The sequence below is a fragment of the Agelaius tricolor genome, unplaced genomic scaffold, assembly GCF_023055355.1.
Source record: "Agelaius tricolor isolate 1412-34295 unplaced genomic scaffold, bAgeTri1.0.p SCAF_37, whole genome shotgun sequence".
Classification (NCBI taxonomy): Eukaryota; Metazoa; Chordata; class Aves; order Passeriformes; family Icteridae; genus Agelaius; species Agelaius tricolor.
The window spans coordinates 3,688,632-3,709,385 of record NW_027269297.1 but is presented as its reverse complement, the minus strand read 5'-3'; the positions used below and the strand labels follow the sequence as shown (position 1 = coordinate 3,709,385).

General features: G+C 49.0%; 1 protein-coding gene across 3 annotated transcripts in view; it reads left to right on the top strand.

The window, feature by feature from the left end:
• The window catches only part of LOC139603125 (discoidin domain-containing receptor 2-like), a 65,333-nt gene that overhangs the window by 19,376 nt on the left and 25,203 nt on the right, over positions 1-20,754 (top strand). For all 3 annotated transcript variants that reach the window (XM_071453604.1, XM_071453606.1, XM_071453605.1), the window contains exons 2-5: positions 8,625-8,756; positions 12,836-12,938; positions 15,386-15,614; positions 20,056-20,203. In XM_071453604.1, coding sequence (XP_071309705.1) covers positions 8,693-8,756; positions 12,836-12,938; positions 15,386-15,614; positions 20,056-20,203 — 544 coding nt within the window. In that variant the 5' untranslated portion in view covers positions 8,625-8,692. The remainder of the gene's footprint in view (positions 1-8,624; positions 8,757-12,835; positions 12,939-15,385; positions 15,615-20,055; positions 20,204-20,754) is intronic.

The following is a 20,754-nucleotide window of genomic DNA, read 5'->3' as shown; positions in this document are numbered from 1 at the left end:
TTGTTTAAAACAAATTGCCAAAGCAGCTTTCTGAATCCTGGCTGCCAATTTGTAATAAATCTGGGAAGACCAAAGGAGTTCCAGAAGTTTGGGAAAACAAATGTTGTAGCAGTGTTTTAAGATGGAGAAGGGAGCAGGTAACCAGCGGGCAGTGCAGACCAGCCTCTGCCACGCTGAAGAAGGAGCATGCTCAGCAGTCCTTGTGCTCTGATGGAAAGCAGATCATGTCCAAAAAAATCAAAAAAACCACCTCAAACTGTGGGTTTAATGAGATTCTTGCACTGGTTGCCAAGAGTAGCTGCATTGGCACCATAAACCTGGATCCTCAGGGATGCAACCCTGCTGTGGAGCAGAGGCTGCTGCTCCCAGGAGGCAAAGGGGGCTTTGCTTTGGGAGCAGGACTGTGTTGGATCCCCTGGGCAGGAACTGATCCCTGGCATGTCCTTCATGCTTTCCTGCTTGCCTCAGCACTGCTGGTGGGCTCTGAGCTGAGAAACACCCACTGGGCATTGTGGGGGGCTCTGATCCTCATCCCAGCCCTGCCCTGTGCCAGGGTGGCAGAGCCTCAGTGTCCCTGTTGCTGGTCAGTGCTGGGTTCAATGAGCTGATTTAGAAAGTGCCACCTGATACCCCTCAAAAATAGTCAGCAGTGGGAATGTGATCCCTGCACTCTGTAAGCAGAGGGTGAGGAGCTGTGCTCTGACACCAGTGTGGGACAAACTCAGCTATTCCCTGGTTTCCCTGTGAACAAGCCAGTGGGAGTCAGGGCAAAATCTGCCTGGAGGGAGCCTCTGTCTCACCAGGGAGAAGCTTGGGAGAAACTATTAAGTAAATTAATACTGAATCTTGGTTCCCTGAGCAAGCTGGTGGAGTCAGGGGGGTTCAGCTGGGACAAGAGGCAGCTCTGGAATACCCAGGAGCAGATTATCAAGGAGTGCATAGCAGGAGGATTGACAGTGATTGTCAATGAGATAACAGGAGTTTCTGCTTTGGGATAAAGAGGGATAAAGTTTTCCTTCTTCAGACAGCTGAGCAGTGGGGAGGTTGTCCAGAGAGGTGGGGGGAGCCTCCATCCTTGGGGGATTTTAAGACACAGCTGGACAAAGCCCCATGCAGGCTGCTCTGAAATTGGTGCTAACCCTGCTTGGAGTAGGAGCTGGGATTAGATGCTCTCTTGGGGAATCTCCTCCAGCCCAAATAATTCTGCAGCTCAGCAACCTGATCTCCTTCTGACTGCAAGTTAGAGCACAGTTAAGTAAAAGGTTATGGTGGAGCCCCCTGAGAACAGGGAGGGAGGAAGGTGGTTTAGATTGAGTGCTCTTAATACCCCATCTGTCATCTCTGTGGTTAACATGTCCTGGGGATGGTTGCTATGTGAGACTTTGCAGTGGAAGATTGCAGGTCTTGAGAGAACTATTGCTGACTTTTAGTTGATGTATTTTAAGGATTGTTAAAAAAAAAGAAAAAAGCTGGAGAGAGATGCCAGTGTTCAGGAACATTGAAAAATGTCATTGTGCTGAGTGCTCTTTGGGCCTGTCAGGGTGGGAAGGAAGCTCTGGAAAGGGACAGTAAGGGCCACTGCTGCTTGGGCAGGGACAAGGGAGGTCCTTGGAACTGCTGGATTGTGCCCAATCTTTTTATTCTCCTGCCACTTCTGTGCTACAGAAACAGCGGCACTGGAGCTGGGAACTGGAGCCTCTGCAGTTGAGGGGATGTGTATTTTGGAGGGGGTGCTGGAGGCTCCCCAGCCTCTGCTGCTGGCTGGGGGCTCCTGGGGAATGGCCCTGTCCTGAGCAGGGCCCTGGCAGGTCTGGCTGGGTCATGGGAAGCACTTCCAGGTTCCTTGGTTGAGATGAGCACAGAGTTCCTGTGCCCTGGGTTGGGGGGAAAGCTTTGGTTTTGGTATAGCTGAGCTAAAACTCACCTTGTGGTGCAGTGAATTTTCATTTCCTTATCTTTGGCTTTATCTTTCTAATGGTTTCTAATTTTGACCTTGTTACTTGAATGGATTAAATTACATTTAATGCACGTTCATTTATCCCCAAGTCTGGTTGTGTGACAGAAGTGCTCTGGGCAGTTTCACAAACTGAGGACACCCCACTCCTGTAGGACTGGCTGACAGGCAGTGGGAAAAAGCTGGAGGATGTACTGGCCTTGTGCAGAAACAGCAGCATCTCTCTGGGCTGTGGGTGAGGCACTCCCTCATGGCAGTCCCTGGGCTCTTCCCCGTGTCACATGCTGTGGTGTGGGTGACTGAAATGCTGTTTTTCTCCTAAAATCCAGCAGGAGTGAGGTGTCACTTTCTTCATAACCCCATTAAGATGTTTGGCTACAACGTAGAAAACAAGGCTCAGACTGTCCTCAGCCTCAGGGCAGGCCTGTCTCCACCTCTCCAGAGGGTGTCCATGAGGTACACCCAGTCCTTGGTGTTCCCATTCCTCTGCCACTGCCTCAGACTCAGCTCTGTGGTGTCCCTGTCCCACCCCAAGTGCCACTCCTGCATGTTGTCCTTTTGATCCCACATTTGTGTCTCTTGTGACAGGTCTCCCAATGCCACCTCAAAGATGATGCTGGAGCCTATTCCTGTCTCAATTTCCCTGTTCTGTGGCTTACTTCTCACATCTATTTTGATTAACCCAACCCTTTCCCCTAAAATCTGTTTGCTTTTATATGTCCTGCTCTGGACATGACTTAGAGTTGTCACTATTTCTGCCCAATGTCCCCCACCATGTTCCAAACATTGCAATAGCTTTTTCCTCTTTCTGACCATCTCTTGCTGCCTAAATCCCAAATCTCCTGTTGCAGCCTTGCACTTCATGCCAGGATCTTGCTGGCCCTGCCCAGCTCCCCTGTTATTCTGACGCAATGAATTTTGGTGTCACTGTTGGCACTTGGTTTGTCCAGGTGCCATCCACGTGTCACATAGAGACCTCTCCACTGCTGCCTGGTTGATTGAATCCAGAGAGGGAGACACCACTCTGAGCTCACCTGAGGGGAAATTTGTTGCCTGTTTTCACAGGGCTCCTGCACAAGCAGCATGGCTTGCTCCATCCTTCACCCTGCAGCAGCTCTGCTGGAGGGGGTGGCCATGTTCTCTGGCCAGCAGCCCTGCTCTGTTTTGTCAGTCTTGTGCCAGCATTTGAATTGTAAACTAAGCAGAACATTTTAAAAAGTGATCAGAATTCTTTCTGCTAAGCGTTTTCATCACCAAATTCTGTTTGGTCCAAACCAGAGCTGCATGTGCTCCTGGGGAAGGCTGCTGGGGCTGAGGTCTCTCAGATTAGCTCTGAGGCAAAGAGAAATGCTCTACCATTGTTTTGGAGCCAGAAAACTGGAAATCCCATTTCCCAGCCTCTTATTTCTTCAAGCATCAGATATTGCCCCAATTACTGGCTTTGCTTCTTGCCCATGGAATTCCTTGAGGAATGCTAGGAGATGCCATCCACTCCTCCTGCTTGTTCCTGGACCTCTTCTGAGGATGCTTTGATTCAGGATAGCCTCTCCTGCTGTACACAGAGCTCTGTGTGTGATACTCTCTGTGTCTTGTGGAGTTTCTTGGTGTGGCTCTGGGCATCTGGAGTGGGATTCCTGCAGCAAACCCTCAGCTCCCACTCCGGGATAATGATCTGCAAAGGAACCAGTTAAAACAAATGCCTGTTTCAGTTGGGATCTAGAGAGGCTTGCAAACATGCCAGACCTCTGTAATGGATCTCTGGAGGGAGAACAGGGCCTGGAGGAGCTCCAAGTCCCACCTTCCTCATGCACATCACTGAAGAACAGCTCCCTCCTGTGCTCGCTGAGCCTTTGCTGTGCCCTGGGTCACAGCCAGCTGCTCCTCTGTGGAGGCATGGACTGGCTTTTCAGGCATGCTAGCTGCTGGGTTTATTGGGGAAAAGTGCCCTCTTTTGCATTTCTTGGTGAGTTTTTCAACAAGTAGATTTTTTTTTCCATTCTCCCAATGATTGTAACAGGATTTTATTCTCCTGCAGCCAGCTGTTAGCAATTAGCAACTTGATCCAGTCGGGCCTGGGAACAGAGTTTAACACTTTCTTGCCTCTCAGAGGATGTTGCTAATCCTGTTTTTACTGGTTTCAGGCTTGTGCTGTAGTTTTGGCACTTGGTGTGTATGTGTGGGCAGGGTGGGAAGATAGGCATGAGTACAGCAAAGGACTAATGGAGCTGAAAGGAAAGTATTGAGCCATTTACACAGGAAAAGTCCTTAGTAAGATGATTCCCAAGCAGTCTGTACAGAGGGTTGTATTCAGTAATAATGCCAGGGTGCCCTAGCTCTGGGAAGTGTGCAACTGGGGAATCCAATCTACTCCTGGATGAGATTGAGCTCAGCACCAAAAAACATCAGTAATTCTTCAAACAGTGATTTCTGCAGCTGGAGCTCCTGAGTGGGGCTGAACCTCCTTCAAAATGTTTCACCTTCTGGAGGGTGAAAACCACTCTTGCTGCCCCTGCTTGGCACTGCAGCAGCTGTGAGAGAGCTGAGAAATGGCAATGTTTGCCCTCTGTCCATCACCTCTCCCAGGACTCACTGACAGGCACTTTGGTGATCCAGCACTGGGAACCAAATGTGGTGGGAAACCAAATCCAGCAGAGCCTGAACCAGCTGCTGAGGTGCCTGGGCTGGGCTGTACTGCTGGAAATGTTCACCTCTGCCACACACAAAGGTGAGAATTCATGGTACCAAACTGGGGAAAACAGGACTAGTCCAGACCAGCCTTTTCTTCTGTCAGCAATGGAGACACCTCCAGAGAGGATTCATCCTGCTTGTCTTGGATGCATTTTAGGCAAGGGCCCAATTCAAAGCCAGCTTTTGTAGGCACAGAGCTGCTGACAGGTGAGCTCTGGATCAGCTCTGGAGCTTTCCTTTCCTCTCCTGGAGGCCAGACTGGCCTCTATGGCTGCATATTCCAATTCTGGCTTGCAGTTCCCCCAAGCCATGCTATTTCTGTGGACCTGCAGAGGTCCATGTGCCCATCAAGTCCTGGGAAGCCCCTGGTTCTCAGGTGGCACCTACACCTGTCAGTGCCCCCCAGTTTGTACCTTTTCTCCAGTGCTGGCTGGGTGGCAGGAGCTGAAATGGTGCTTGGGCATTGCTGTGGCACTTCCCTTGTCCCCACACCTCATTCCTTCCTTCCTCCTGATATTTTACATCCTTATTTAACCACCTGAATGTGGTGATGATGAGACTGGCTCTGTGGCAGTACAAAAGGTGTCATAAAACAAATGGGCACTTAGCTTATGGTGCTTGTTCAGGTGAGATAATGGAGATGTTTGTGGTGTATTTGTTCAGTTGCTGTGACACTGGTGTTTGTTGTTATTTTGATAGGACAGGGGTACAGCACAACTATTGTTATCAAAGGAAAGTGCTCATATTAAGTGTCAAGGTGAGCCCCAGCTGGGCTGTGAGGGCTGTGCTGATGCAGAGGGTGGATGATGCCCTGCTCTTGATCCTTCTTTGCTGGGCTTTTGGACCAGATGGGAAATGGAGGCATTTGAACATTTACTGCTGTCTGGGGCTGCTTTCATTTCTTTCTTGTTCCAGCAGTGGGGCTTGGGCCCTCAGCCTAACCACAGTCCCTGTTTCAGTGCTGTCCAGGCATCCTTCCCCTTATTCCTGGACAGGTTGGAGAGAAATCCCTGTGTGCTTTGGTGGAGCTCACACAGTTTGCCAGGCTCTGTAGGGAGGATGGGGGTGTGCAGTCTGTGTGTGGTGTCATTGGCCATTTGAGGGCTCCTTGTTGGGAAATTCTAAATGCAGCTGAGAAGTCACCTGTGACACATCTCCAGGCTGCTCTTCTCCTTCCAGGGCCTCCTCAACAAGCTGCAGCTCTGGTCAGTGGCTGTGGGAAATGAATTTGTAGAAAATTCTTAAAACCTGATAGAAAGTTGACATAGTATGTAGACTTTGAGATAAGAAATATTAATATAAAAATACTATAGACTAAGATACTGTTGAGAGAGAAATGGAACTAGAAACAAGTTTCAAAGGGTGGCTTTGTAAATAAGACTAGATACTTTAGAGAAATAGAATTATGAAAGATGTTGCAGGACTCACTAGTAGGGGTGATTTTAGATGGTTGGCTTTAAGGTATTTATAACATAGTGTGACTAAAACTGATAGGTTAAGAAATGTTTATAATATATTATAATTACAAAATAATTAACTTCTGATTGTTATAGCGTGACTTATAACATCTGTATTGTATCACCCTTCACATGAGACTAAAAGCAGAATAAAAGTTTTTAAAACACCTCTCAGTTGCCCCATCTCTAGGTCAAAAAACCCCTTAATCCAGCAAGTGGCTGGTGCAGCTTGGGCACCCACAGGAAGGATCTATGCCAGACTTGACCCCTGGGCTGCAGCTGATCTGGGTCATGGCCAGGGCACCCCCAGACAGGTCTCTGCTGAGCTCCCATCACCTCCTGCACGAAGGTGGCTCAAGCCAAAGCCTTGGTGTTGGTGACAGGTCCCTTTCTCAGGTCCTGCCACAGGACTGTCTCCTCCCCCAGGGCTGAATTCTCTGCAGTTCCCTTGCAGGTCCTGCTTTGGGAGCTCCCAGCACACCTTAGAAAATCACCTGCATAAATTAACACCCACCAAGTCTGTCTTCAAGCTCTGCCCCAAACCTTCTCTACAAAGTCTCCCTCCAGTTGAGTACACAAAGTCTCCTCTCTGTGGGGGTTGCAGTCTGCCCTGGGATAGTAGGAGTCTGTGTTTTCAGCAGCAATCCTTTCTGCTAAGTGTTTTCATCACCAAATTCTATTTGGTCCAAACCAGAGCTGCATGTACTCCTGGGGAAGGCTGCTGGGGCTGAGGTCTCTCAGATTAACTCTGAGGCAAAGAGAAATGCTCTACCATTGTTTTGGAGCCAGAAAACTGGAAATCCCATTTCCCAGCCTCTTATTTCTTCAAGCATCAGATATTGCCCCAATTACTGGCTTTGCTTCTTGCCCATGGAATTCCTTGAGGAATGCTAGGAGATGCCATCCACTCCTCCTTGCTTGTTCCTGGACCTCTTCTGAAGATGCTTTGATTCACTTTGATTCACCTCCTTCCATTCCAGGAGGTAAAGGATGGCCTGGCATGAACAAACAGCTGCAGAGTGTTTGGTCAAAACCTCATCTGTGGTCACCAGACCCTCCTGCTGGGCTCTGGGCTTGTGCTTTGCTTTTGCAGGCTCACCCACAGGGGATATCAGAGCCCCTTCCCAGCCTGGCCAGGGGGCTTGTGCAGGGAGCCAGCAGGAGGCTGGGACAGGAGGGACCTGGTGATTTTAAGGAGTTTTTTGGTTGCCTGGCTGGGCACAGCCACCCAGCACGAGCTCCCCCTCCTGCCTGCATGTTTGGCTCCCTTCCCAAGAGGGCCCTCAGTTGTTTTTCAGGCTCAGAGCCATCTTTTCTGATGGAATCCAGCAGGGACAATGGCCAGTAGCAAATCCTTAGGAAAGAGAATAAAAACAGGGCAAGCTCCAGTGATTCTAACCCCGATTTAGCTTCTGGATGTCCAGCAATCTGCAGCTGGGGGATTTCCCAAGCCAAAGGTTTTACCTTTGGGTTTAAGGAGCTGTGTTCCTTGGGTATCCAGAGCAGCTCAGGGCTATGGCTTGTACAGTTTAATTATGTTGGGTGGAAAAAGAGCCTTTTGTTACCAATCTCTGAGCTAATGGCATCTGATGCTCCTGCATGCATGCATGCACTGCCACAATGGTGGGCCCTTTTATAGCCTCTCCTCCTTCACTAACAAATCCCAACATTCAGTGTTGCCTTTTTACTGAAACTCTGAGGATTCTTGAGCAAACAGCTTTGGGTCCTGGCAACTTTACATTTATTGACTTGTTCTGTTTTCTTTTCTCCTGGCATTCCATTATGAGACAGAGCCTCTAACCTGTCTTCTGTAAAATTATCCTCCAGGATGGAGCCTCCCAAGGCTCTTTGTAGTGAATGTGGGCACAAAGAATTCACAAAACTGCTGATCTGACCTGTTCCTTTAGGTGTTATCATGGCTTTCCAATGAAATTGCCAATTTAGGCCTTTGCTATTTTCCTTGTTTCCGAACAGGAAATGAAGTGTGCTCACCTGTGTGAGTGCACATGCACTTTTGGCAGCAGTGTGGATGTGCAGGGAGAGATTATTTTACCCTGTTGTGGACCTTTAAGTTGTGTGGCAAGTTCCAAGGTGCCTGCTTGGCTACTTGGTGCCAGTGTTTAGGTGGATAAAGCCTGATTGGACTGCCCAGGTTCATTTGTAGCTGCAGTTTCACTATTTGTTCATTTAGTAAGGGAGGTGAAGTATTGGTGAGGGAGAGATTACTTTGAGGGAGAGATTGCTTTGCACTGGAGTTGTTTAATTGCAGTTAAAAGGGTGCATCCATCCACCCAGGAGCCATGGCAGCCTGGCAGATGGATTGCACTGGGAGCTTTAGGGGTGGTGTGGACAGTCAAGTGATCATTGGTTCCTCTCTAAGCCTCTGATCTGGTGATGAGCAGAGCAGGGCTGAGGTCAAAGGCACTCTTGAAGGCAGGGAAGATTGCCCAGCCCATCACGAGGCAATGACACAGAGCACTCCTGTCTCTGGAGGACTCATCCTCTCTCTTTGCTTTGTCTTTCAGAGATGTAGATGGCAGCTGCTGCCCTTGAAGGACTCATCTGACCCTGTGCAGCACCTCCAGTTGCTACCATGATCTTCTGCATGCTGCTGCTGGCCTCCCTGCCCGAGCCCTCTGGCACCGAAGTCAACCCTGGTAGGAGCTGCCAGGCTGGGAGGGGACTCCTCTCCCACCTTCTGTGTGCTCCTCCTCTCCTTTCTTTGCCTCTCCTGGGGATTGAGTGTGAGGGCTGCATGTAGGCATAATCACTGATGCAGTTCCCAAATGTTCTCTGCACTGAGACATTCCTGGGCAGCTGTGCTGGGGTGGGACACTCCTGCCCGTCCCTGGAAGGCCCAGGCACATGGACATTGTCCTTTCTCTGCCACCCAGGCCTGTCTTGGGCTCTGAATTTCCCTGCAGCACTTTGGCTGTGTGTCCTGCAGAACAAACCTCACTCCAGAGTGGCTCAGAGGTTCTGTGCTTGCTGTGGAAAACAAATTTCCAAATTTCCAGTTAGCAAAGCATCAGCACCAGCTGTCCAGCCAGCAAGGGGCATTCTGGAGAGACAAGTGTGGAAGGACAGATGTAAACCTTGTCTGGCACAAAGACAGGGTGGAGATAAGGATATGAGCCTGAGTCCCTGTGGAGGGCAGGACCTCTTATCCTACACCAGTTGACAGGATACAGCCATGATGGAGATAAGATAATGGTCTGCAATGTGTTGCAAAAATTCCTGTGATGAGGTGTTTTGAGCTGGAGACAGTCTGTGAAACAAATGAGTTTAATCCTTTTCCAGCTTGGCTGAAGGTGTGGTGAGGCAGCAGTGCTACCCTGAGGGCCTGGGCTGGCTCTGCTGGGGCTGGCTCTGTTTGTCTGGAGCCCTTTGTGGCTGGCTCTGACCCTGCTCTGGCCTGTGGATGTTTGCAGAGGTTTGAGGTTGTGCTGCAAGCAGCCAGAAGTGAAGTGAGGGTTGTGTGGGAGCTCAGCAGCATTCCTGTGCTCCCTGTTGCACAGCATTCCCTGCACCACACACACAGCCCAGCCTGGGCCTGGGGCTGCCATCTGTTTCAAACCTCACAGAGGAGAGGGAAGGCAGCAGGGCCAGCCCTGTGCAGGTTCCTTTGGATGGTGATTGCTGCAGGAACAGCTCTTCCACACCAGCTCCAGGGAGGTGGCTGGGCTCTGAGCACAGCACTGTGATTGCTGCAAGAATCTTCCACCAAGAAATAACCCCTCACCCCTCTCAGCTCTGCCTGTGACATCCTCAGGCAGCTTTGCTTCCTCAGCTCCCCCAGCTGCTCTGGTGCCTCTGCCTGGGGCTGGCCCTGCTCTTCCCAGACAGATTCCTGCACCTGGCCCAGCTGGTGCTCCTGGCTCTGATGCCACAGGCTCCATGGCTTATCCTGTCCCCTCAGCCTGAAGTTTGTCCTCATTGCCTTTGGGGCTGATTTCAGACCTGTGCAGCAGGGTCCTGTTGAGTCTCTTGTCTTGCTTCCCTGACAGACAGGTTGGGCCCTAAGCTCTCCTGAGTGCCCAGCCAAGGGTCCTGGTGGCACCTGGACAGAACCCAAGGATGGTTTTGCTCAAAATAGGTGCATTTGGTGAGAGCCTCATGCTGCTGGTGTTGGTGAGAGCTGTGGCCACCCTCAGAGTGCATCCCTCAATGGCAAGGACACACTGGGTTCTGCTGCCAGCCCTGGGGTTGTGACCAAATGGGTTTTGTGCAGGGTTGCACAAAGACTCAGTCCCCCAGAGTCCTTCCTAAGCAGCTCTCCATCTGGCATTGCTGGCCAGTGTGTGTCTGACCTTTAAATAAGGTGTGAGCACACAGGACTGCCTCTGCAGCAGCACAAAAAGCACTTTCTGCTCTCAGATGCTGACCCCAGCCTTTTGGAACATCTCTGTGCATTTACCACAGCTCAGCAGCAGGTCAGGGTGTGCTGGGCTGTGCTGGGACAGGTGAGATGACAGCCAGGGCTGGTTTGGTTCCCCAGATAACCTGGTTGTGCAGGGTGGGAGCTGTGCCTGGGGCTCCTGGCTGGATCCCAGCAGGCACCATTGTTCTGGATCCCAGCAGGCACCAGTTTCCTGTGGGGAGTTCAGGCCCCCTGACCAAGCCCAGACTGAATGTTGGTTTGTCCAGGTGCCATCCATGTGTCAGTCACATAGAGAGCTCTCCACTGCTGCTTGGTTGATTGAATCCAAGGAGAGAGACACCACACACTGAGTTCACCTGAGGGGAAGCTGCTGTCACTCTGTGGTGGTACCAGGCCCCTCTGGCTCTGGCTGGGCTGGCACACAGCAGAGTTTTACCCCAGGGATCCCCTCAGCTCACTGCAGCCTCCAGAGCCACTGCTTGGGTATTTATTTGCTTGTGGTGGCTGTGAGTTTCTTCAGCTGGTTTGTTGAACTCATGGGAAACTGGCACTGGAGTGTTTAATAGGTTAAGGATTTATATTCTATTTTTGAACTCTCCTACCTCACCTTTTGATGCATCCTGGTTCTGGTGTTCTGAGAGACAGCAATGATATCTATTGTTCAATGTAAATTATCTTTGTCATATTTCAGTAATCCCTTTTGTAAAGATGAGGCTGCAGGTCTTTCCTTCATCATCTGTGTTGCCTTCTCTGCCTTTTGATGGAAGGAAGGAGCAAGAGCTCTATTCCTTATCTGCCTGGCATCTGACCATGAATACATGCAGTGCTGTAATGCTAATTCTAGTTTGTTTTATAGGTATTCCCATGATTAAAAAAATATTAAAGGGATATTAAAGCATTTAAATATACTATTTTTAATATTTACCATTTAACAATATTAAGTATTTAATTTATTAAATAATTATTTAACATTTATTACTATTTAAATATTGAATTTTTAAAATATTGAATATTTTAAATATTTAATAACCTGGTATCAGTAGTGAATGTTGTCACCTCACCAGCCATCTCCTTTACCCCATGATTTAGGACTGCTTAGCACATCACACATTCACTGATCTAGTGCCTAACTGCTGCAGGCAAACCCTGTTGAAGCCCCACCCTCTGTTTGCAAACATTTCTACATCAGATCTGTCAGGCTGTGATGCAGCCTGAGGTGCTTTATTCTGTGTAGTGATAACAGCATTCAGGTTTTCATGCCTCTGTCCTGTCTTGTAGCTTCTGAGCCTGCTGAATGGGTTTCATGGAATGCCAGAATCTCCTGAGTTGGAAGGGACCCAGAGGAGCCTTGAAGTGCAGCTCCTGTTGAGCTGTGTCCAGGCTTGGTACGAGGGTGGCAGGAGATCATCTCCAGGGTCCCTTCCAACCCAGCCCATCTGGGATTTTGGGAACCCAGGAGGACACCCAGGGCAGCCCTGCCTGAGGGAGAGGCAGCCAGAACTGCCCCTGTGGCTGGCAGTGAATACATTCAGATTTAGAGTTTGCCCAAACATCTCTGATATTCCAGGGCATGTTTAGAGACTGGCAGGAGAGAGAGAACCTCGAGGCCAGCTGGGATTTATCAGCTGTTTCTGCAGGGAACTGTGTGGGGAGCTTTTGGAGATGCATGGCTTGAGCCAGGTGTGTCTGTGCTCCATGGAGGCACCAGGTGTGAGAGCATTCCCAAGTGGGTGAAATGCTGGCTCCAGTTGAGGCAGGAGCAGCCTGGGATGAGGCAGGATGGATGGACAGGGGCTCAGGGTCAGAGGGAACTGCAGCCTGCAGTGGCAGGACAGAGCAGATGCTTCCATGACTTATCTCTAATAGGTGTTTAACTTCTCCCCTGTATCTGAACTGCTGAAGGTAATAACTGTTCCCATTTGAGCACAAGTCAAGCATCCAGTTTGTTCCAGGAGAAGAAAAATCTTGGACAAAAGCTTCCTTTTTATGTCACATCATTATTGAGGAATAATTTGCCATTGTAAAATGGGCCTATTCAATAGTAACAATAATATAATTTGGAATTTCATGCTCTTAAAATGTTTCTTTCTAAAGTTTTTGCCTTGCTGAGCTCTGCTGAATGATACTACTAATGATACTCTAATGTATTACTTATAATTTTAATTTGTGATAATTATGATGTATTTAATCAATTTTTTTTTTGCATTCAATTTTTTTTTTTTGCATTCTTCTTGAATTTAGCATGACCATGTTTATTCTCAGGGCATGACAGCCTTTTAATTAAACTTGCCTGGTGGTTTGAAAAGGGATGAGTGCTGACCTTTGTTGTTTGCTTGCCTGTGTTGCCCTTTGCAGCCATCTGTCGTTACCCCCTGGGGATGCACGAGGGCACCATCAGGGACGAGGACATCACTGCTTCCAGCCAGTGGTACGACTCCACAGGGCCCCAGTATGCACGGTGGGTTCACCTCTCACTCCTCATTTCATCCTTTTTTGATATAAGGGTCTCCTTGAGCCAGCTCTTATAAGCTTTTGGAGATCTATTTCACACCCAAGATAGTTCAGCTGCTTTAGAAGGCTTCAAATTAGCAGGATGGTTTTTGTGGTAGTGTTTGAAACAGAAAGGTTTTAATAAAAGGCAAAATAACAAAACTCTGTAAAGAGAAAAACTGAGCTAGGTGCAAGAGGTTTTTGCTCCTAGTAAAACACTTCACAAAAGTGATTAGTTTTATTGTTCTCTCTTTTTTTTTCCTAGTAAATTGCTCAGGCAAAACTTTTTAGCTCCTAATTAGCTATCCTGAAGTTTAAAGTGAAGTCCCTTATGTCCTATGAGGTGTCTTTTTCACTAATTAAAGAGAAAAACTTTTGAGCTTTTTTCCTTTTTAAGAAGAAAAAAGATAGTTTTGTCACTCTGTCAACAAAGAGCACATTCTTACACTTTTTTTCCCTTAGATACCCAATATGTGGTGGAGGAAGAAGATCCCCCACCCTTAAAACCTTGTTTGCTGCTTTTTGTATTCAAACAAAATATCTGGGTAGTGCACAGTGAAAGGCCAGGAGGCCATGGCAACGGTCACAGCTGTGATACAGGAAATTCTGGTTAAATATTAAGAGGAAAAATCCTTCTCCATGAGGATGAAGTGGTGGGAGGAGGACCCAGAGAGGTGGTGATGTCCCAAGTGTGTTTGGGGTGTTTGGGGACTTGGCTGTACCAGGCCTGGAGGAACACAGGGCAGCCTTGGAGCTGGCTCTGCTGTGAGCAGGGGATGGGACTGCAGGCTCAGGCTTGCCTCTGAGCCCATCTTTCAGTCACTCTGAATAAATCTCCAAAGGATTTGTGACTTACAGGCCAGCCAGGGATAGGGCCCCTGGGATTCTCGTGGAGTGCTTTAAACTAAATCATAGGAAATCCTTTACAAGGATGAACTTTTCAACAGCATCCTATTGAGGAAATGGGCTGTGCTCACTCTGCCTCAAAAACCTTGGAAATGCAGAGTTAAGGAATTGTTAAGCAAGCAGCTAAATTATTTTCTTCACTCTCAAGGAGGCCTACAGTTTTTATCATAAGCTTTGCTTTTAATTTTTTTGGGGTCATTTTATTTCTCTCAAAGCTGTTAACTGATGTTTCATAAAAGAGTTGTAAATGTGAGTTTCCTTGGAATGGCTTGTAGTGGTGATATCAAACATCCTACAGCTTTGGTGCAAGTCAGACTGAAATTTCAGGTTGATTTTGATACGTATATTTTTTAATGAATTCAGGCACTCCAAAACCATAAAATTCTCCTAGTGCTCAAATATTATTTTTTCTCAGTCTGTGGTAGAGCAGTGATGCTGTGTTTTTAATGGTGTTTGAGCAGGCCTGTGGGTCTGAAGCCTGGGAGATTTTTCCTCTGAGTGTGGCTTATTTCCAGTGCTGCAAACACTTTGGGCACCACTTGCCATCTGTCACCATCTTCTCCTTGCTGGATGTCCACAGGGTGAAGGCATGAAGCTGACCTCGTGTGCTGAGAGGTCAGAGCTGTCCCATGCAGATGTCTGTCCCTGTCACTGCAGTCACCCTTCCTGCCTTTTTTAGAGCTTTACTTGTTATTCCAGTGTAAGAAAGGCTTGCACAAACAGCTGACCAGCCAGAGATTAAAATCTTCTCTGGCCTGAGCCTTGACCCTCTGTGTCTCCTCCTGGGTACCACCTTCCCTGATGCCCTCACTGATCCCATCAGTTGGAGATGGGGTCACTGTCTGAAAGCCAAGGGTGCTTCAAGGGCTTGCTGTTGGCTAAGAAATCCCTGTTGCTAAAAAATCCACCCATTTTTGGTGTGCAGATAAATTTGTCACAACTACAGCTCTCACTATGTTCAGCTTAGGAGCAGAGACCTTCCTGTCACTCTCCTAGCAGCATCCTACACCAGCAGCTCTGATGACTGCAGGAAATGTGAAATATGCATTGAAATTACCCAGAATAATTTCCAACAGATCTTTTCTTTCTAAAATGCTTTTTAGGATGGCTCATCTTTGAGCTTTGTAGAGCTGCAGGAGGTGGTCAAGTTCAGGCCTTACCACGTGGGGTTTAGGAGCAGTGAGGATGCACTTGAGCAGCAAGGTACTACAGAGCAGCCAGCAGCTCCCTACCGAGCAGCAGGGTTGTTTCTGATCCATGTGGAAATTCATGTCTGGGGGAAAAATTACTGCAGGTAGTTAATGAAAGGTGTCTGGGACTGAGGAGCTGTTCTGTATAGGGCAAACCTGTAGGATTTGAGTCTCAGCTGACCTCATCCCAAAGGGCAGAGGTATTTGGTAGCCATTGCTGGTTTTGTTGCTTCCTCCCAGTCCTCAAAGTTCCGCGTGTCCCCTCAATTAATAATCGGAAATCTGACTCCTTTTAACGCGTGTGTGATTTTCCCCTCAGGTTACAGAGGGAAGAGGGGGATGGAGCCTGGTGCCCAGCTGGTTTGCTGGAGCCTGAAGATGTGCAGTTCCTGCAGATTGACCTGCACAAGCTGTTCTTCATCACCCTGGTGGGCACCCAGGGCCGGCACGCCCGCGCCACGGGCAAGGAGTTTGCGCGCGCCTACCGGATCGACTACAGCCGCAACGGGGAGCGCTGGATCTCCTGGAGGAACCGCCAGGGAGGGAGGGTGAGTGAGCCTGGGCTGCGGGCACATCCTCCTCATCCTGCTTAACTGGCTGGTTTGGAAAGCCAGCTGTCTGCTAGGGAAGGCAGGAGCCTCCCCTGAAATGGCAAATGTAAACCCCCTCCTTCTGAATTATTATCATTTTGAAATTAAGGGGCTCTCAAGCAAAGATATGGGAGTAGGAATTACAGTTCTTTACTAGGAAAATTAAGATACAAATGCAGTAATACAAAACAGCAGAAAACCCCCCACTGCCAGAGTCAGAACATGCCCTGACACCCTTTGTCAGGGTTCAGTCCCATCCCATGGGGGCTCAGCCCTCCTGCAGTGCCAGCTGTGGCTCTGCTGGAGCAGGGATCCTGCACAAGGGGGGAGTTTTCCTCTGCAGCTCCAGGGCTGCTGGAGATGGGCCTGGGCTCCCTCTGGCCATGCAGGGCAGCAGAAGCTGCTCCTCTGGCAATGCACTGGGCAAAGGCTGCTGTGCTGTGCCAGGCTCAGATTGGATCCAGGTAGGAATGCTTGGCTCCTGCCCTGGGCAATGCAGCATCTCCCCATGGGATGCTGGAATTGGATCAGCCCTGCAGGGACACTCAGTGGCCATGGACAGCAGAGATCTCCTGCAGGGAGGATTGGCTGGGGGAGAGATCAAGAAAAAACTGCCCATGGACAGCAGAGAACTGCCCCAGCTCTGACAGGTGGGGATAGAACACACACCCAGCTACACCTTGTAACCTGGGACATTAATGCATCCTGCTCCATCCTGGCTTTGCTGGAGCAGTGGGTTCTGCCTCAGTTCTGTGCCTGCTGTGCATCATCTGGTCTCATCCAGCAGCACTGCATTGTTCCTGACGTGGGGAGCACTGGGCTCAGCAGTGGCCAGGACTGGAAACTCCTGCTGGGTTTGTCTCTCACACAGTTTGGGTTTTTTGGCCCTGAGTCAGGGCATGCTCAGGAGCAGCAGCTGCAGGATGTGGAGATGCTACACAAGGTGCATCACCCCCTTTGCTCCTCAGAAGATGGGTGGGATTCTCTGCTCTTCTACTGTGGAGCTGGTGCAAGGGTGCTTTTTTTCTGAGGGGGTGTTTGAAGTTTTCTTGCTTTGTCCATGTCCCCTGACCTGATCCCCCAAATCAGGAGAACTGTGGCTCTTCACTACCAGTCTGTACAAGTCCCAGACATCACATGGGTGTCCTTCTCTTAGATACTTGTTTCTAAATTGGCAGCTGCCAAGCAGATGCCTGTTTGGGATTTAAAATTGGAGTGGGTGGCAGGGAATTAAGGAGTTTCTGGGTGTCTGATGGCAGTGTTTGGTGTGCGGATGTTGAGGAGGAAAGAGTTTAGAGAGTAGGAAATGTGCTGAGCCACACTCAGAGGCTTCCCTGCTCACCACAGTTACCTCATGCTGTCTCCAGACCTGAGCACAGAGCTGGGGCTGTGTTCATAAGCTTTGTTAAACTTCCCCTGGGACCTTCACCTGCAGCTGTCTGACCTGGCCACCCTGCCTCAGGCTGCCTTGTGGAGTCTGAAGACCTAAGCCAGACTAGAGAGGTACTGGGTGTGGTGTTTCCTTGCACTGAGGGTGCTTTGGAAGTCCCATCAGGATCTGCAGTGCAGTATTTGGTGACAGCTTTTATCTTGCTAATGAATTATTTGCTCACCCAGACCTTTGATCAGCTGTTTGCCATTCCCGTGATGTTGCCCATCCCTCACATTTTGGTGCGTGCTACAAAAGCTGTTTGTGGGGTGGGAGGGGAAGTCAAAATAAACAGTGGAGACTTCCCAGGACAATGGTGGCACTGAGGGGAAGGCTGAGGGTCCCTGCCTGTCACTGCACTGCAGCATGGGGTGGGTGAGGTGGTGCTGAACACCTCAGTCCAAGATTGCTCCTGTGCAGCACTGACTGCTGCAGCACCTCTGGAACTGTGTTGGCTTGTGGAGAAAGGACATCAGGACCCTCCACCAGGGGATGAGGGCAAGCTCTGCTCCTGTTGCTGGAACCCATGGATCCCTTGAAGGAAGGGCATTCATCCAGTAACTGGAACTATCTCCAACATCCACTCACACCTTCACCCCCAGCTGCCTCTCTCTTCTCCCTCAGTGCTGCCTGGGGGGGTCTGCAGTGGGCAGGAGGTGAAATGGCAGCACCCCTCACACCCCAGCAGCCACAGGAGCAGCAGCAGCAGCAGCTCCCCCCTGCAGATCCCACCTGGCAACTCCCCAGTCCCAAACAAGGGGCCACAGAAGCACCACTCTGCTGCCCAGCACCACAACAAGGGAGTGTGGGAAATGGAAAGATAGAAACTCCCACAGGCACTGAAGGGTTTGATCTGCAGCCTTGGAAGAAGCTTGGATTGATGTAAAAATAAACTACACAGACATTAAGTAGAGAAATCATAAACTTATGTTTTTATAGTTATGACTACAAAGTTATAGTAAGTAAGAATATGCCTGAAGTAAGTGAGAAACTATTGATAAGATGGTGAAGGGTTTATAAGGTAGGAAACTGTATTGATAAGGTGGTGAAGGGTTTATAAGGTAGGAAACTGTATTGATAAGGTGGTGAAGGGTTTATAAGGTAGGAAACTATTGATAAGGTGGTGAAGGGTTTATAATGTAGGGGTGTAACTGTATAGAGTAAGCTAAGAATTTAGATGTTAGAATAGAAGCATATCTGTCTACATGTGATAATAGCCCACTGGATAAAAGTATCCACAGTCCAGTTGAAGTAAGTAAAGGTGATAGGTTAGAAAAGCAAAATAAACTTTGTGGCAGCTGTCCATTGGATTAGAAAGTTACATATTGTCTTGTAATGAAGAACTTGTGACTACTCTTGAGCTATGGCCAATTGCTTGCTCTTGTGAGTCTCACAGCCTCTGAGACTGAAGTTTATCTGAGCAATAAATCATTCTTAGCCTGATTGTGGTGCCATCCCTTCAATAATAAAAGGGAGAGGTCTCAAAGTCTCTGGTGTTGAGATGACCCCAAAGTGTTATATAGTCTCTTTTTCCCAGCCCCACAATTGAAGAAGGAGTCAGAATTCCTCGGCTGTGGTTTTCAAGATTGTTTATTTTCTATTATCTATACAGAAAATAAACATAATAAAATAAATATTCTTTTTCTGACCTGCTGAGGTCTGTCTAGCAAGTCGGTCCGTGGCACACTGACCACCTTCAGGGTGGTGTTAGTTTTTTATACTAAGAACTATGTGTACTTTATTTACAATCATTTTCCAATACCTACCACCTATGTTAGACAGTCTGTTTCTACTCTAAACCAATCCAAAAGTGCCACCATCACACAGAAGATGGAGGCTAAGAAAAAGAAAGAGGAAGGACAAGGCACACCCAGATTCCTCCATCTTGGCTTCTGAACCCCCATTCTAAAAACCTCAAAATTCTACTTTTCCATCCTGCGACAAACTAACTGTTATTGGAATAATTACCAATACAGCCAGACAGGATGTGCCTGAGTTTGTCTGGCCCTTGCTGCTTGACCAAAAAGTGGCAACTGTGGTGCTTCACCCCACAGACACTCGATGCCAGCTGGGTGTGTGGTGTTTCACCCCCACAGAGACTTTAGGCTGGCTGGGTGTGTGGTGTTTCACCCCACAGACACTTTTGGCTGGCTGGGTGTGTGGTGTTTCACCCCACACACACTTTTGGCTGGCTGGATGTGTGGTGTTTCACCCCACAGACACTTTGGGCTGGCTGGGTGTGTGGTGTTTCACCCCACAGACACTTTTGGCTGCCTGGGTGCTGCAGCTGGGCACGTGGGGACAAGTCCAGGCCTGCAGGAGCTCTGGTGCTCCTCAGGTTTTCCCCTGGTGGAGAAGCTTTAAGGTGATGGTGAAGGAAAGGAGTCGGTTCTGATGGAGGGTTTGGATCCAGAGCTTTATTCTGGCCCACAGCCTCTGAATGCAGCACCAGTTCCAACAGAACTGCCTGAACTGCGTGGTTCTGTTCCTTTTAACCCTGGGGAGAGAGGGAGGGAAGGAAGATGGGAGACCACCAACCGGGGGGAGGTCTCAAGGGACAGAGGACACCTGGATGGCCCAATGTCCCTCCAGGGTAGAGGGCATCTTTTGAACTCAGCCCAATCATTTGAAGCCCTTCTGGAATTCCAGGATTGACAGACAGTGCTGGGAGGGGTCAGGGTGTGGGAAGGAGAGGTGGGGAAGAAATCTTCAGGGAGAAGCCCAGGCTATCTGAGGCAAACCATGACATCACACTGTAACAAACTATCATTCTACTTAAACTCTCCTGGCCTGTAAATCTTCTCACAAAGTTGGTGATTTTCTCCATGGGTTAAAATCCAAGCATTGGTGTCTTTAGCTCTGTGCCAAGGTCTCTGAGCCCACTGACAGGGCCTCGAGCCATCCAGGGCAGCCAGAAGGATGTGCTGGGTTCCAACACAGAGGTTGCAGCTAAGGCTCTGTGTCCTGCAGGTGATAGAAGGGAACACTGACACCTACGACGTGGTGCTGAAGGACCTGCGGCCGCCCATCATCGCGCGCTTCGTGCGCCTCATCCCCGTCACCAAGGCGCCCATGACCGTGTGCATGAGGGTGGAGCTCTATGGCTGCGTCTGGCACGGTGAGCCCCTCCCTGCTGCCACCTTTCTCTCCACAGAGAAAAGCAAGGCACAATTCTTTCCAAGGATTTCTGAGATTCACATTCTCTGAACCTTGGAGAAAGGGAAAGCACAATTCTTATCGCTCGCTGTGCCTGTGTTGTGTCAAAGCAGAATGAAATATGGAAATTGTTTATCCAAAGTGAAGATGGTTTGTTTCCTTGGCCTGTCAGGGCCAGGTGTGTGTGTGTGTGTTGGGACTGTTGGGTGACAGCCACGAGATTCAGTGCAGTGTGAGCAGGTGTGTGCAGAGTGAGTGCTTGGCAGATTCAGTTTAGATGAAATGTATATAGTATAGTATAATAAGTAATTAATTAGTTTTCTGATATCCACAGAGTCCTCCTCATCATTTTCTCCCCTTCATCAGAGTTGCCTTTGATTTACAATACCCTCCCAGCCTGGCACTGCACAGCAGCCCTGCCTGGGGCTCTCCTGCCCCCCGAGGCGTGTGGAGGGGATCCCTGGCATTGCTGCTGTTGGTCTGTGTCACATACAGAAATGTCACACACACACA